Here is a 12,767-nt window from a genome sequence, read left to right on the forward strand (position 1 = left end):
TTGCACTTATGGCTGCCTCAGATCTGTAAGTATTTTGTAGTTTGATAGCTGTGGGTTTCCTCGTTGTAAAATCCCCTTCCTAGTATTGGACTTTGTAGCCTTTCTGAACATCCCAGCATGTAGATAGTTAAGTCATGAACTGTGTTTTCTGGGTCTGTGTGAATGCGCAGTAAGGTCTATCTGTCGGGAACTCTGGGTGGCAATCTCAACTGTACTTATTGAGGTATGTATGAGCTTGTGAGGGTGGGTTGAGGGTGGCCATTGCCTCGAAAGCTTAGCAAGCACATGGGGGACAGTGCACCAAATATATTTAGCTCGTTTTAATGCCCATTGTGATGTCTTTTGAATCTTGTGAGCAGAACCTGAAGAGCTACTTGTAGGTGTGGTGTCTTAAATTAGCTAGGCGCTTTCTAAAGAATAGGTAAGCACAACCTAAGCAGATTGTTTGAGGGAATGTTATGCATGCTTGTAGTGGATTTACTACTAGACTATGTTGTGGGAGATCCTTCGTTGCTCTCAAAGGGACATGTTCAGCCTTTCCCAATGTCCAGGAATGTGTAGCAGGATGGGTAATCTGTTGCAAATAGATACCACGACTTCGTGCTGGGGTTTACCAGTGTTTGTAATTATCGTTGACCTGATAGCAGGAGATAACTAAGTGGATAGGAGGATGTTGCCGCAAGCTCATGCATGTGGTTTGTGTCTGGATATGGGCTGGTGTTGTAGGGATCTTGTGGGATCCCACATTGAAAGTATCCTAGATTCAAAGTCCTGTGTCTTTGTGTAGTTGTTCAAGTGTCACACTGTGTCTCTATGATCTTATACCAACGCTCTTGATAACAATTAAAATAAAATGTGGATATAGCCAGTGCGTTTCCATGACATTACATCAACAGTAATTACTTTGTCGCACTTTACTAGGAAGTAATTACTTAGAAATTTTACATTGGATTTTGAATTTGTTTATTTTGGGGGTCCCCTTACCGATACCCCGTTCCCATTCATTACTACTCCTACACAAAACCCTCCCCACTGCCATTTCATTTGTTAACCCATGCATACCCATGTTGTTCGATTACCACAAAGTAATTACTGCCGATGAATCAATGGGATACCAGTCAGTTCATGTATTTATGAAAATCACACAGACATATGTATTGTGGAGGTAAGATGAATGATGCAATAGTGCTAGAGAATAATTCTCTGATGCATGTTTCCAGATCTACAAACATCTGTGTTAGTCCATCTATGTAACTGGTGAAGCACAACACGCCATTTGCCACGCCTTTTTAAGTTGTAGACTTTGCTCTGTGTGTCTCTGATGAAACATTTGAACAGGTCTTCTGAAGTCATGCTTCTCTCTTTAAAGTTTATATTTTTCTGTGTTTCCATTTGTCAGGAATCCTGCTTCTTCCACAGGAGGTCAGCTCCTCGCCAGTGCCAGCTAATTCTCCTGTCAGAGAGTCGGTGGTGACGTTAGACCTTAGGAACGAAGAAGAGGAAAAGATAAAAGAGGAGCCACTTACCATCTCGGAACTGGTCTACAACCCCAGCGCTAGCCTGCTGCCCACACCGGTGGAGGAGGGCATAGATATGCTTTTTGAATGTCCCGTTCGGGGAGAAGTTGCGCGAGATGACCCTGATTCTTTTGAGGAGCTAGAAGCAGATGAGCATGCCTTTTTAGTTGCTGAGGAAGAAGAAATGAAGGAAGCACGCAGGGCCCTTACCTGGAGCTGCGACATACTGCTGGGAAACATGCAAGTAAATGCGTTTGTGAGGAGCTTCTCGCGGCTCCTCATCGTGGCATTAGTGTTGGTTCTGGTGATTGTTCCGCTACTCCTGGTTCTCCTGGAATCTGACATTGACGTCTCTTTCCTTCATGAGATCCGCCAGACACCAGAGTTTGAACAGTTCCACAATGAGTATTACTGCCCCTTGAGGCAGTGGCTGGCTTGCAAATTCAGTTTCATCTTCGAAATGATGGGCAGCTCCTAACGGGTGCACATGGTACCGCAGAGGGCTTCAATCAAAACGGGTGAAATTTTCAGCTCATGCCAGGTTCTCAAAATGCCCGCCAGGCGACCATCAAGGTCTGCTGCAGTACAGGACTTTTGATCCATGCATACAGGCCTTCAAACTACTCATCTTTTGACAACTGAGCTCTTCACATTTCGTTACCAGCTCACTCTAAAATGAATTGTATATAACTAAGCAGGTGAATTTTCTATTTTTCGTGCCTGTATGCCCCTTTCCAGTTCTACATTACTCTGGGCAGGCAGTAACAGGGTTGCAGTTTTGTCTTGTGTTACCATAGGTTTGGTTTACCATTGCATTCATGGGATGCTGAATTTGAACTTCTACACATTCGAGAGGGGCTATGTTCGAACGACTAGCTAGTTTTAAAAGGAAAAGTGTGATCCTAACCAATGCCTATGCGAGCAATGTTTACGATGGTATTTTTTCCTTTTTTTTTTTTACAAGTGTATGTTTTCAAAATATTTTGCTACCTTTTTGGGAAAATAATAATATTCTTGAATTATTTAATTGTATAGATTGAGTAAACTGAAAAAATGCACAAGGGCACGCCAGAAGTATTTTTTAAAAATGTTTTTTAATCTTTTGGTCAGACAATGAGTTTGTTATACCAATATACAAGGTGACTATCAGTTTTCATAACTTGTCAAGCTTGCTTAGAGAGGGTGCGATGACAAGATGTGATGTAGGGTGCTTTTTCAAAGGCACAGAACTGAACAAAGTACTGAATGTGCCGCATGCTCTGATTCAGCTGGGGTATCACCAGTGCTGTACAAGGTCTGAGCACAAAGTGGGCTCCGTGTGCTTTCTTCATTGGGAATACTTACTGTGGTAACACTCTCGGCAGAGTTAGAATCATTTCTATTTTCTATGTTTATTATTGATTTGAGAATACTTTTTGTTTACAGTACTTGGCCAATTTATATTTGCATTAATTTTCTCAACTCATCAATATGGTTTACTTTGGTGAATAACCTAAAGATAATACCTGCTCCCACTCCCCTTTTTTCTCCTTTTGTTTCCTTTCCAATTGCTCATTTTATTCACTCGCACCTCTGTGCCTGTTCTCTTTCAACCCCGGCTGGCCACCAATTCCAGCCTAGACAATGGAAACCGTTAGCCCCATCCCCTTTCTTATCCCTGCACTTTGCCAGTCTTGGCAACTCCTTACTTTCAGGGCTGATTGTCCCTCTCTACTGCCATGACAGCTGCATAACCCCCGACCAACCCCACCTGTCCTTTGTCTAATAAAAATAGAAAGGGGATTCCATGGGTTTATGATTGGTTTTTATCGAAATAGAGAAGGGACTTCGCTGAAAAAGGCGGGACTCAATAGTAGCGTGTCACTTTTTTAATATATGTTTTTTGGGTTACAAATAATTTTCATAGTGGTATTTTTCCAAAATGCAATTATGTAAGCAAAATATGTAATTCTCAAAATATCATTGTGTTAAATGCACATGTGGCTCACAAGGAGTATATTTTGTGAGCGGTTTGCAGACCTCCAGACTCCATGTAATTACTGTACATATCATGTATGGAAGAAGTGAACGCAGCTAAAGACAGTAGCTGAACAAGTAGCTAGGTTAGTGGGTGATGGTTATGTGTTACTTGAACGTGGGAGAGGCTAACATGACCTTGCAAGTGTTAGGTTGACTGCTGAAAACAAAACGATCTTTCTCTGAAAAAAAAACATTTCCACAAATATTAGGATCTCCCATTCCAGCTGCGCCCTTGTCACTTTGTTGGTTTTCACTAGATCAGGAAATTACCCTGCAAACACTAATATTCTGCATAACCCTCGCAGAGCAGCATGACACCACTAACATGGCAGACGCCCCGCTATCCAGGACCACTTCACACTACAGTACCTGACACCTTGCACAGAAAATGGCACCCGCCAAGGGCTGCAAGGCCATTCAAGTCTGCCTCTCCCCATGCCTCTCACAAAGCATGGCAGGTCTTACATGCTGGGCCTCATCACAACCCAGGCGGTAAGTTCCCTACTTTACCACCATGGTGTAAACTCTGTTTACACCATATAATGGTCTACAAAACCATTATATTAAAAAAAAACAGTAACAAGGGGGCACGTGTGTGTTCTGTTTACACCATGGTGGATGGCGGATTTAACGCCCCATTCCAAGGTGAGTGGGGTGGTAAATCCCCATTCCCCATTTACCCTTCCCCATTCCCATTTTTGCCCCATAGGGCATAATGGGAGTGGGGAAGGCGCTAATTACGGCACCGTAAATTACGGTGCCGTAATTAGCACCAAGGCGGGTTAGCGCCTTGCATTTTAACGCCTGCTAAAAGCAGGCGTTAAAATGGTAATCAGGTGTTAAGGGTTAACGGCGCTGATGGCGCCGTTAAACCCTTAACGCCTGGGTTGTAATGAGACCCAGTGTCCCGCTCTGCCATTGCTTTCACTCTACTATAACGCTGTGGTGTCTAGTAGAGACTAATCAATGTATTGCTGCTCCTTCCAAATGAATGCTTGATTGGACACAGCATGTAAGACGGAATAAAGGGGCCTCTGCCACTTGGGATAAGATGATATGGCTAAGGGGAGATGAACAGGGCCAGAGAGGACAAGTGGGGGCCAACATGAAACATGTATCTCAAGGAATTTCGTAATCGGAACACATCTTATAATTGATTGCCAGGCAGGGTGCAGCCTACTTGGAGACGCTTGTTCATCTAGCCTAGTGACCTTGTTGCAATCGTTCTGCGTTCTTGGCATGCATGACCAAAGATACTGAAATCTCCAGATGTTCTCCATTTAAGCTATCAGAATCAGGTGTGAAGTAGCACCTGCAAATCGTACATGCTCGTCATGGGCTTCTCCTCCTTTTCTCCAGTTCAAATGTTTGAGAATTGCGCCCTGTTAGTTTGGTGGAACTTGCTGAACAATGGAACTTAGCTCAAATGTTACCCCTTCCCTTTGATAAAAGGATACGTAGAAAACACGCTATACAAATGTGGTAAACTGTTACCCTATTGTATACCTTTTTCTCCAAAACCTCATGATTGTGTTTTTGTATAAGCCCCTCCATCGTGCATTGTGATGGAACATTACAAGAAACTGCCACCGCATCAGTTTCAGTCACATCGATCAGACAGAGTCATCTCATCCGATAGCGGTTACCCCATCGGACTACTGTATGCCTAGGCAACCCATCCGGGTACACTAATCACCATCATACACACGTACCTCATCATGCACAGCCACTTCATCAGACAGCACAAGACCCATAAAGCACGGTCGCTTTTTCTGATGTTGCGATAACCATAATACAAGGTTATCACCATGATGTAGAGCCACCCCCACTAAACGCAGACACTACTTTCGGCCAGACTCCCCTGCCAAGGCAGTGTAAGCATCATAAAACACAGCACTATCCATCAAACACAGTTACGCGATGCAGTTCAGTTACCCCATTCACCTGTCACTTCATCAGGAACAGTCACCATACCAGACACCATCGCCTTGTAAGCCACCGTTTTTCCACAGATCCTTGTTCATGCAATGATTCCCAATCAAGAAGCCACTTCATCTTGCACAGACATCCTTATGAGACACACTCCAGTCAACAGGCACATCACTCCATCAAGTGCAGTCTCCCATCATCAGGTACACTGATATCATAATCTCATGAGAATCAGCCAACCACATCAATCAACTTAATCTGGCACATTCCCCCAATCATTACTAGCAACCCTATTTGGCACAATCACGCCTACCAGCACGCTTCTCAGCAACCTTCATCCCATCACACTGAGATAGTCCATCCGGCATAATGTCCTCATTATGCTCTTCAACAGCATCAAGTACAGTCACTTCATCAGGCACAGTTACTTAGTCCGTCATTGTCCCACGATCAAGTACAGTCATGCCATCTGGCAAAGTCACCCCATTATACACCGTCCAACCATACCGGACAGTCATGTCCATCAGGCACAATCATCCCATCAGGAAAAATCATCCCATTGGCTCTGTCATTTCTTAAGGCACAGTCAATGAATCCAACTCAGTCTGTCCAACAGTTAGAGTAGGGTACATTGCAGCCACCTGGAACTCTATCCCAGTCACAGTAATTAGTCACAGATGGTGTCTGGCCACCAGGCACAGTCATCCACGCGGGCACAATCACTTTGTAACACACAGACAGCCCTTCAGGCTAAGTCAGTATGTAAGGACAATTTGGTCTGGTCTTTCTTCAGGTCTTTTTTTCCACTTTCGATTCCCATTAGCCTTCTTGCCCCTTCTTTCCTTCTCGTAAACCTCCACAACCATGGTTATCTTCATTCCTCCAATCCTCTTTGCGTAAAACAGAGCAGCGCTGGTATAAACCTGTGCCTATTCGATCTTACCCTCTCTCCTCATTGCAGTCCTCATATGATACTTTACTTCTCAGTGCAAGAACATCTTACTTCTCCTCTCTCACCACTTCTTTCTCCCAGCATTCCCACCACTATTTTCAGATACTTACCAAAATGCCCTGCCTTTCCCCTCCTGATTCTTCCATTTTCTTGAACCTCTCTTCTACTGAGTTTGCAGACCACTTTACTTCTAAAGTTTCTACATTCGTTCCTCTTTTCCCCATCCTACGTCTTCCCCATCCCTATCTACTGCTACCCCCCTTAGTCAACTTATTGTCTCATCACTACCTTCCTTCTCTCTCCTTACTAATTCTGATACCGCCTCCCTTCTTTTTCACACCAGCCCCACTGCTACTCCTCTTCACCCTATTCCCTCATCCATTATTCTGATGATCTATCCTTATACAATTCCTTATCTCACATCTCTTCTCAACTCAACCTTTCCCTATCTACTCCTTCCTTTCGTTCCTTCTTTAAACATGCAACTATTATCCCCATCCTAAAGAAACCCTCACTTGACCCCTCCACTCCCTCTAACTTTCTTCCTGTCTGCCTTCTACCTTTTCACTCTGAACTCTTGGAAAAAGTTGTCTACTCCCATTCCATTCGGCCACAGGTTGTATCTGGCTTCCCTCTTGCCCACTCTACCAAAACTGCTCCATTTCACATCTCCAACTCTACTTGGCACAACAAGCTCTCATCACAATACTTAATTTTTTTGGGGGGGTTACAACTTCTTAGGCCCTGCAACCTGTTTAATTTCCAGTATATAAGAGTCGCGTGAGTGTGAAAGGGTTCGGAGGAACCACTACCCCACCTCCGTGGTTATGTATATAATCTTATTTTTCACACAAATCAACTGCACCACACGTTATTTGATTTCAAAAGCGGTGATTTGTATTTCAAAAGGTTGTATCCAATCTCCTAAAGGAATGCCCTTTTACATCGCACGTGTTTCGGCTTCACTAGAGCTTTTTTCAAAACAGGGCATGTATTCCATTCACTTCATATATACAAAAAACACATATGTACATATATATTTTATGTTCTGTACAGACAGAGAGTAGGGAGGGGTAATGGGTTGGATAGATAAGGTTCGTATAAAGAAAAGAAAAGAAAATGATACACAAAAAAACAAATGATTAAAAATAAATAATCATGAATATCCATCTTAAGTTAAGTTAGCAGTTAGTTACTCGTTGCCTGGTGTCTGTTTATAGATTCAGGTTAAATTCATAGGCATTCACATGACGACTGATTCATAGCAATCAAATTGAAAAATTTGAAAAATCAAATCTGTTAAAGTAAAAAATAGTAGCTTAGGTTCTTCTATGGGATCACCTATATACATAGGTGATCCCATACACTTACAGTACGGCATATTGTCCCATTCTAACAATAGACAAAAGTAATCTGGTGATCAATGTCATATTCAATTATCTTACCATATGTCCAACAAGTGTTCATTCATTGATGAATTAAGTCTTGGTTCCTTAAAGGTCCCGGGTTAGAATATTAGGAAAGAACGCACAGCATGTCAATTCATGAGGTAGTTTACTGGTATAAGACTACCAAACACAGCTAATAATCTACTTTTAATTTAACATAGGGTTGGGATTGAGGATCTTACAAATATTAAGGCAAATGGGAACATGCCATGACCATTTTGAAATACAACATAGGAATACAACTGTCCTATTAATATGTGTGTCAAATACCTTTAATAAAGATCTCGAATTCAGTAAGGAAACATGGGCGACCAATAGCACATTACAAGTGTCGCCTGATTAAGAATGAGTGTAAGACCAACATGCATGACAATGAAAAATGTATTACAGGTGGGATTCTAACCAGGGACTTTTAAGGAACCAAGACTTAATTCATCGATGAATGAACACTTATTGAACACATGGTAAGATATATGAATATGACATTGATCACCAGATTACTTTTGTCTATTGTTACAATGGGACAATATGCTGCACAGTAAGCGTATGGGATCAACTATGTATATAGTGACAAGAACCTAAGCTATTCTTTTTACTTAAACAGATGTGATTTTTCAAAGGTTGTGGTATTTTCAGATGCAATGAATCAGTCGTCATATGAATACCTATGAATTTAACCTGAATCCATAAACAGACACCAAGCTATAAGTAACTAACTGCTAACTTAATTTAAGATGGATATTCATGATTACTTATATTTAATAATTTGTTTTTGTGTATAATTTTCTTTTCTTTATAGGAACCTTACCTATCCAACCCATTACCCCTCACTGCTCTCTGTCTGTACACAACATAAAAAATATATGTACATATGTGTTTTTTGTATATATGAAGTAAATGGAATACATGCCCTGTTTTGAAAAAGGCTCATCAATTCTTATACTCCTCGATCTCTCTGCTGCATCTGATACCGTTGAGCACCCTGTGCTACTTTCTGCTCTCAAATCTTTCGGCTTCTCCAATGCAGGCCTTAATGTTCTGGTTCTATCTTTCCAATCACACTTACTTGGTTTCCTGGACTGGTCAAACCTCTCCACCCTTTTCCCTTCTCTGCAGTGTTCTAAACGTCTCTGTCCTTGGTCCTTTGCTCTTCTCTGTCTACACTATTCCTCTATCTGCACTTATTTAGTGCTTCAATCTTTTGTGTTATTTTCATGCCAACGATTCCCAGATCCTGCTTTCCTTTTCCTCCCTTTAAGATTCCCGCCATTACATTGTCTCATCTTGCCTTTCACTGTCCAATCCTGGATGTCCTCTCATATCCTACATCTTAACCCTTCTAAAACAGAAAATCTCTTTTTCCTTGTCTCTTCCCCCTCCCGTCCCTTCTTACCTCCCGGTCACTCTCACTCATTTCCTCCCTCTTTCCTTTCTTTCTTTCTCTCTCTCTCTTTATCTCTCTCTCTTTTCTCAGAATCTTGGGGTCGTTTTGATTCATCCTTATCCTTCTCTCCCCACACTTCCACTGCTGCTTATATCTGTCGCTACTATCTCTATAACATTCATCCCATAAACCCTTTCTGATCTTTCCATGCTACTAAATCTCTTATCTCCTCTTCAATTTTCTCTCGACTCGTCCGTTACTCAGCTCTTCTAGTAGGACTTCCCTCTTCTCCTCTTACCTCACTTCACTCCATTTTATATTTTGCCTTTTGATTTCTCGTCTCTTTACCACACTAATCTTCTATTTCTTTGTCTCTTCTCACTATTTCTCTTCTCCCTTTCGGTTCTCGTCTTCTACATTTGATTAGTCTTGTTTTCAAATGTTATTAAGGTTAAGCCTCCCCCTAATCTTTCCTCTTTTGTCTCTTGCTTTTCCCCTTCTTGATCTCTCCATTAACAATATTTGCATCTTCCCCCGGTCCCTAAACCCTGTGTGCTTATGCTCGCTTTTGCTCTTTTTCTCTTCTTTCCCCTATATTGTGGCACATACTTCTTCATGATATCTGCTCCTCTCCTTCCCTCCATATCCTTCGCGCCTGGTTAAATGCACATTTTCTTTCCTCTCTATCTAAATGTCTTACTTTGTACCGTTTTTTGTAAACCATGTACAGCGCTTTGGAGAAAGCGCTATACAAATACCAATAAAATACATTTAAAACACCAAGCATTGTGACCATCTTCATGAAAAATCGCTGTATCAGGCAAAGTCCTTCCTTTAATCAAAGTCGCCCCATGGAGCAGAGTCACTCCATTAGGTGTATTCAACCCATCAGCTACAATTAGGTCATCAGGCACAGTTACCCCCTTAGGAACAATAATGTTGAGCAGTCATAGTTAAGACTGTTAGGCATAGTTAATCCCATTTGGCAATGCCTAATAGGGTAACACACAGTTACCCCATCAAACCAGCAATAATGACCCATTAGGCACCATCTTACATTTCAGACACCATCGCTTTCTTCAAGCGGTCACTCCATGAACCAGAGTGGCCCTATCAAGCACAGCCAACCCATCGGGCACAGCTACCCTACCATGCTCCTTCAGTCCATCAAGTGCAGTCAGTACATCAGGCAAAGTCAGTAGGTCACGCTCAGTCAGCACATCACTCATGGTCAGCTCCCCACGTACTGTCCGTCCCACCAAGCACAATCAGGCTTCATCAGTGCAGCAGTTAAATTAACCCCAGAAAGTACTTTTCACCAGCAGCCTAGTCAGAAACAGCCAACCCCATCAAGCACATTCACAAGCATCAGGCATATTCACCTAATTAATCACTGTTAGCCTGCCAGACACAGTCACTCAATCAAGTACAGTCAATCTATTAGGCACCATCACCACATCAGGCACTGGCAACCCACCTGGCATGGCTAATTCAATACACGCAGTCACCCACATCAGCTACAGTAGCGCCCACCAGGAAATGCCACCCCCATTAGACACATTCATCCCGGTCAGGCACATCCAGTCTCAATAGGCACAGTAAGATCATCAGGCTCTATCACCCCAACAAGCACCACCAATCCATGAGGCGCAGTCAGCACATCTTGCTCGATCATACTAGCAATCGCAGTCACTTGATGGAAGTAACTCCCCCATGCATAATTGCCCTATCATGCACTGTCAACACAGTCAGACAACCTCACCCCAACCAGGCACCAGCACCCTTTTGGGCACCTTCGTCACATCAGGTGCAGTTGCCTCATTAAGTACAATCAAAACCTATCAGATAGTTATCCTGTCATGCAGAGTCTTTCTACTGACACTGTCACTTCATCTGGCACCATCCACACATCACATGCTGTTACTCCTTCATGTGCTGTGACCACAGAAGGGTCTGTCAGTGCACCAGACACAGTCAGCACATCAGGCCAAGTCATTCATTAAGAGTAACCTTATCAAATGCAATCATCCCACCAGACAGTTTTCTCATCAGTCACTGTCACCAATAAAGCACATTCACCTCATCATGTACTGTCATTTCCTTCAAGCACAATCACCCTCAACAAGCACAGGCACTGCATCAAGTGCAGTCACCCGGACAGGAACAATCATCTACTCAAGGTCACTCACTTCGAAGCTGGGCTTTTCAGCGCAACCGTTTTGGCGCCGGCCATTTCGGCATTGGGGTCTTTGGCGCTGCACTCATTCTGTCGTGCCCTGCTGGCGGCCTGCGCCCGTATGACACTGCTAACAGTCGTATCCCAGTGCAGAGATCTATCCATGCTGGAATATGACTGTTTGCTTAAATATATTGGGCCTCATTACGACCCAGGCGCTAATGGGTTAACGGTGCTCTAAAAGGCTGCGGCGGCGTTAACCTATTAGCGCCTAATTACGAGGTCCCTTTGTGGGACCCGACCTTAATGGCTGGTGTACACCAGCTGTTAAAGTAGGGACCCGCAAAGGGACCGTGGTGATAATTACGTTGCCGCAATTTGCGGCACCGTACTTAGCGCCTTCCCCATTCCCATTGAGCCCTATGGGGCAAAAATGGGAATGGGGAAGGGCCATGGAGGAAGGGGGAATTACAGCCCCACCAATCTTGTAATGGGGTGGTAATTCCCTCTTTCTCCATGGCGGAGTCGGTAATTTACCGGCATGGACCATGGTGCTAATAGCACCATGGCCTTCCGCCAGGGTCGTAATGAGGCCCATTGTCATCCATAGCACTAATAAATGCAGTGCTTTGGGTGACAGTACATTTACCACAAAAGGAGTGAGTGGTGTAGCCATGTTCGTGTGACAGTATATTGAAGCCAAACGCCACACACTCAGTACAAGCAACAGTACGGTTCCATGCACTGAACATATAGTGTTTGGCTTAAATAAACTGGGCCTCATTCTGTGTCTGGCGGTAGCCGTGCCGGTAAAAACGGCATGGCTGCCGCCAGAGTTATTTTTTTCCAGCGCCTGGCAATGTGGACTTAACGGGGCATTACAGCCCCGACAGTCCCGGTAATTCCTCATTGCCGGGGGCTGGAAAATATTGCTCCCCATTCCCATTCGAGTCCCATTGGACTCAATAGGAAGGGGGAGGGTGGATGCACCGGCACCATTCATGAATGGTGCCGGTGCATCCGTCGAAGTCTGCGAGCGGGTGCCTTTCCGCCCACCAGGTCAGACCTGGCAGGCGAAAAGGCACCCGCTTGCAGAACTCGTAGTTGGCCGGTCTGGAAAAAACGGTACCGGCACTGTTGTTTCCGGACCGGCAACCTCGTAATGACCCCCACTGTCACCCGAAGCACTGCATTTATTAGTGGTTTGGTTGACTATATGTTTCAGCAAACACTAATATCCCGGCACGGACAGATCCCTGCGCCCTGTTGGCCTGAAGGGGAGCTGCACTGAACCCACTGCGCCCAAACGGCTGGTGCCAAATCTGCTACGCCAAAATACAGT

The 12,767-nt window shown here is 43.8% G+C and overlaps 1 protein-coding gene across 2 annotated transcripts in view; it reads left to right on the forward strand.

Annotated features, from left to right (window-relative positions):
- The window catches only part of FRMD3 (FERM domain containing 3), a 924,195-nt gene extending 916,931 nt beyond the window's left edge, over positions 1-7,264 (forward strand). For both annotated transcript variants that reach the window (XM_069625881.1, XM_069625882.1), the window contains one exon: positions 1,400-7,264. In XM_069625881.1, coding sequence (XP_069481982.1) covers positions 1,400-1,995 — 596 coding nt within the window. In that variant the 3' untranslated portion in view covers positions 1,996-7,264. The remainder of the gene's footprint in view (positions 1-1,399) is intronic.
- The last annotated feature ends 5,503 nt before the right edge of the window (positions 7,265-12,767 follow it).

This window comes from Ambystoma mexicanum, chromosome 6p (assembly GCF_040938575.1).
Source record: "Ambystoma mexicanum isolate Mex_15411 chromosome 6p, UKY_AmexF1_1, whole genome shotgun sequence".
In the NCBI taxonomy this organism is placed as follows: domain Eukaryota; kingdom Metazoa; phylum Chordata; class Amphibia; order Caudata; family Ambystomatidae; genus Ambystoma; species Ambystoma mexicanum.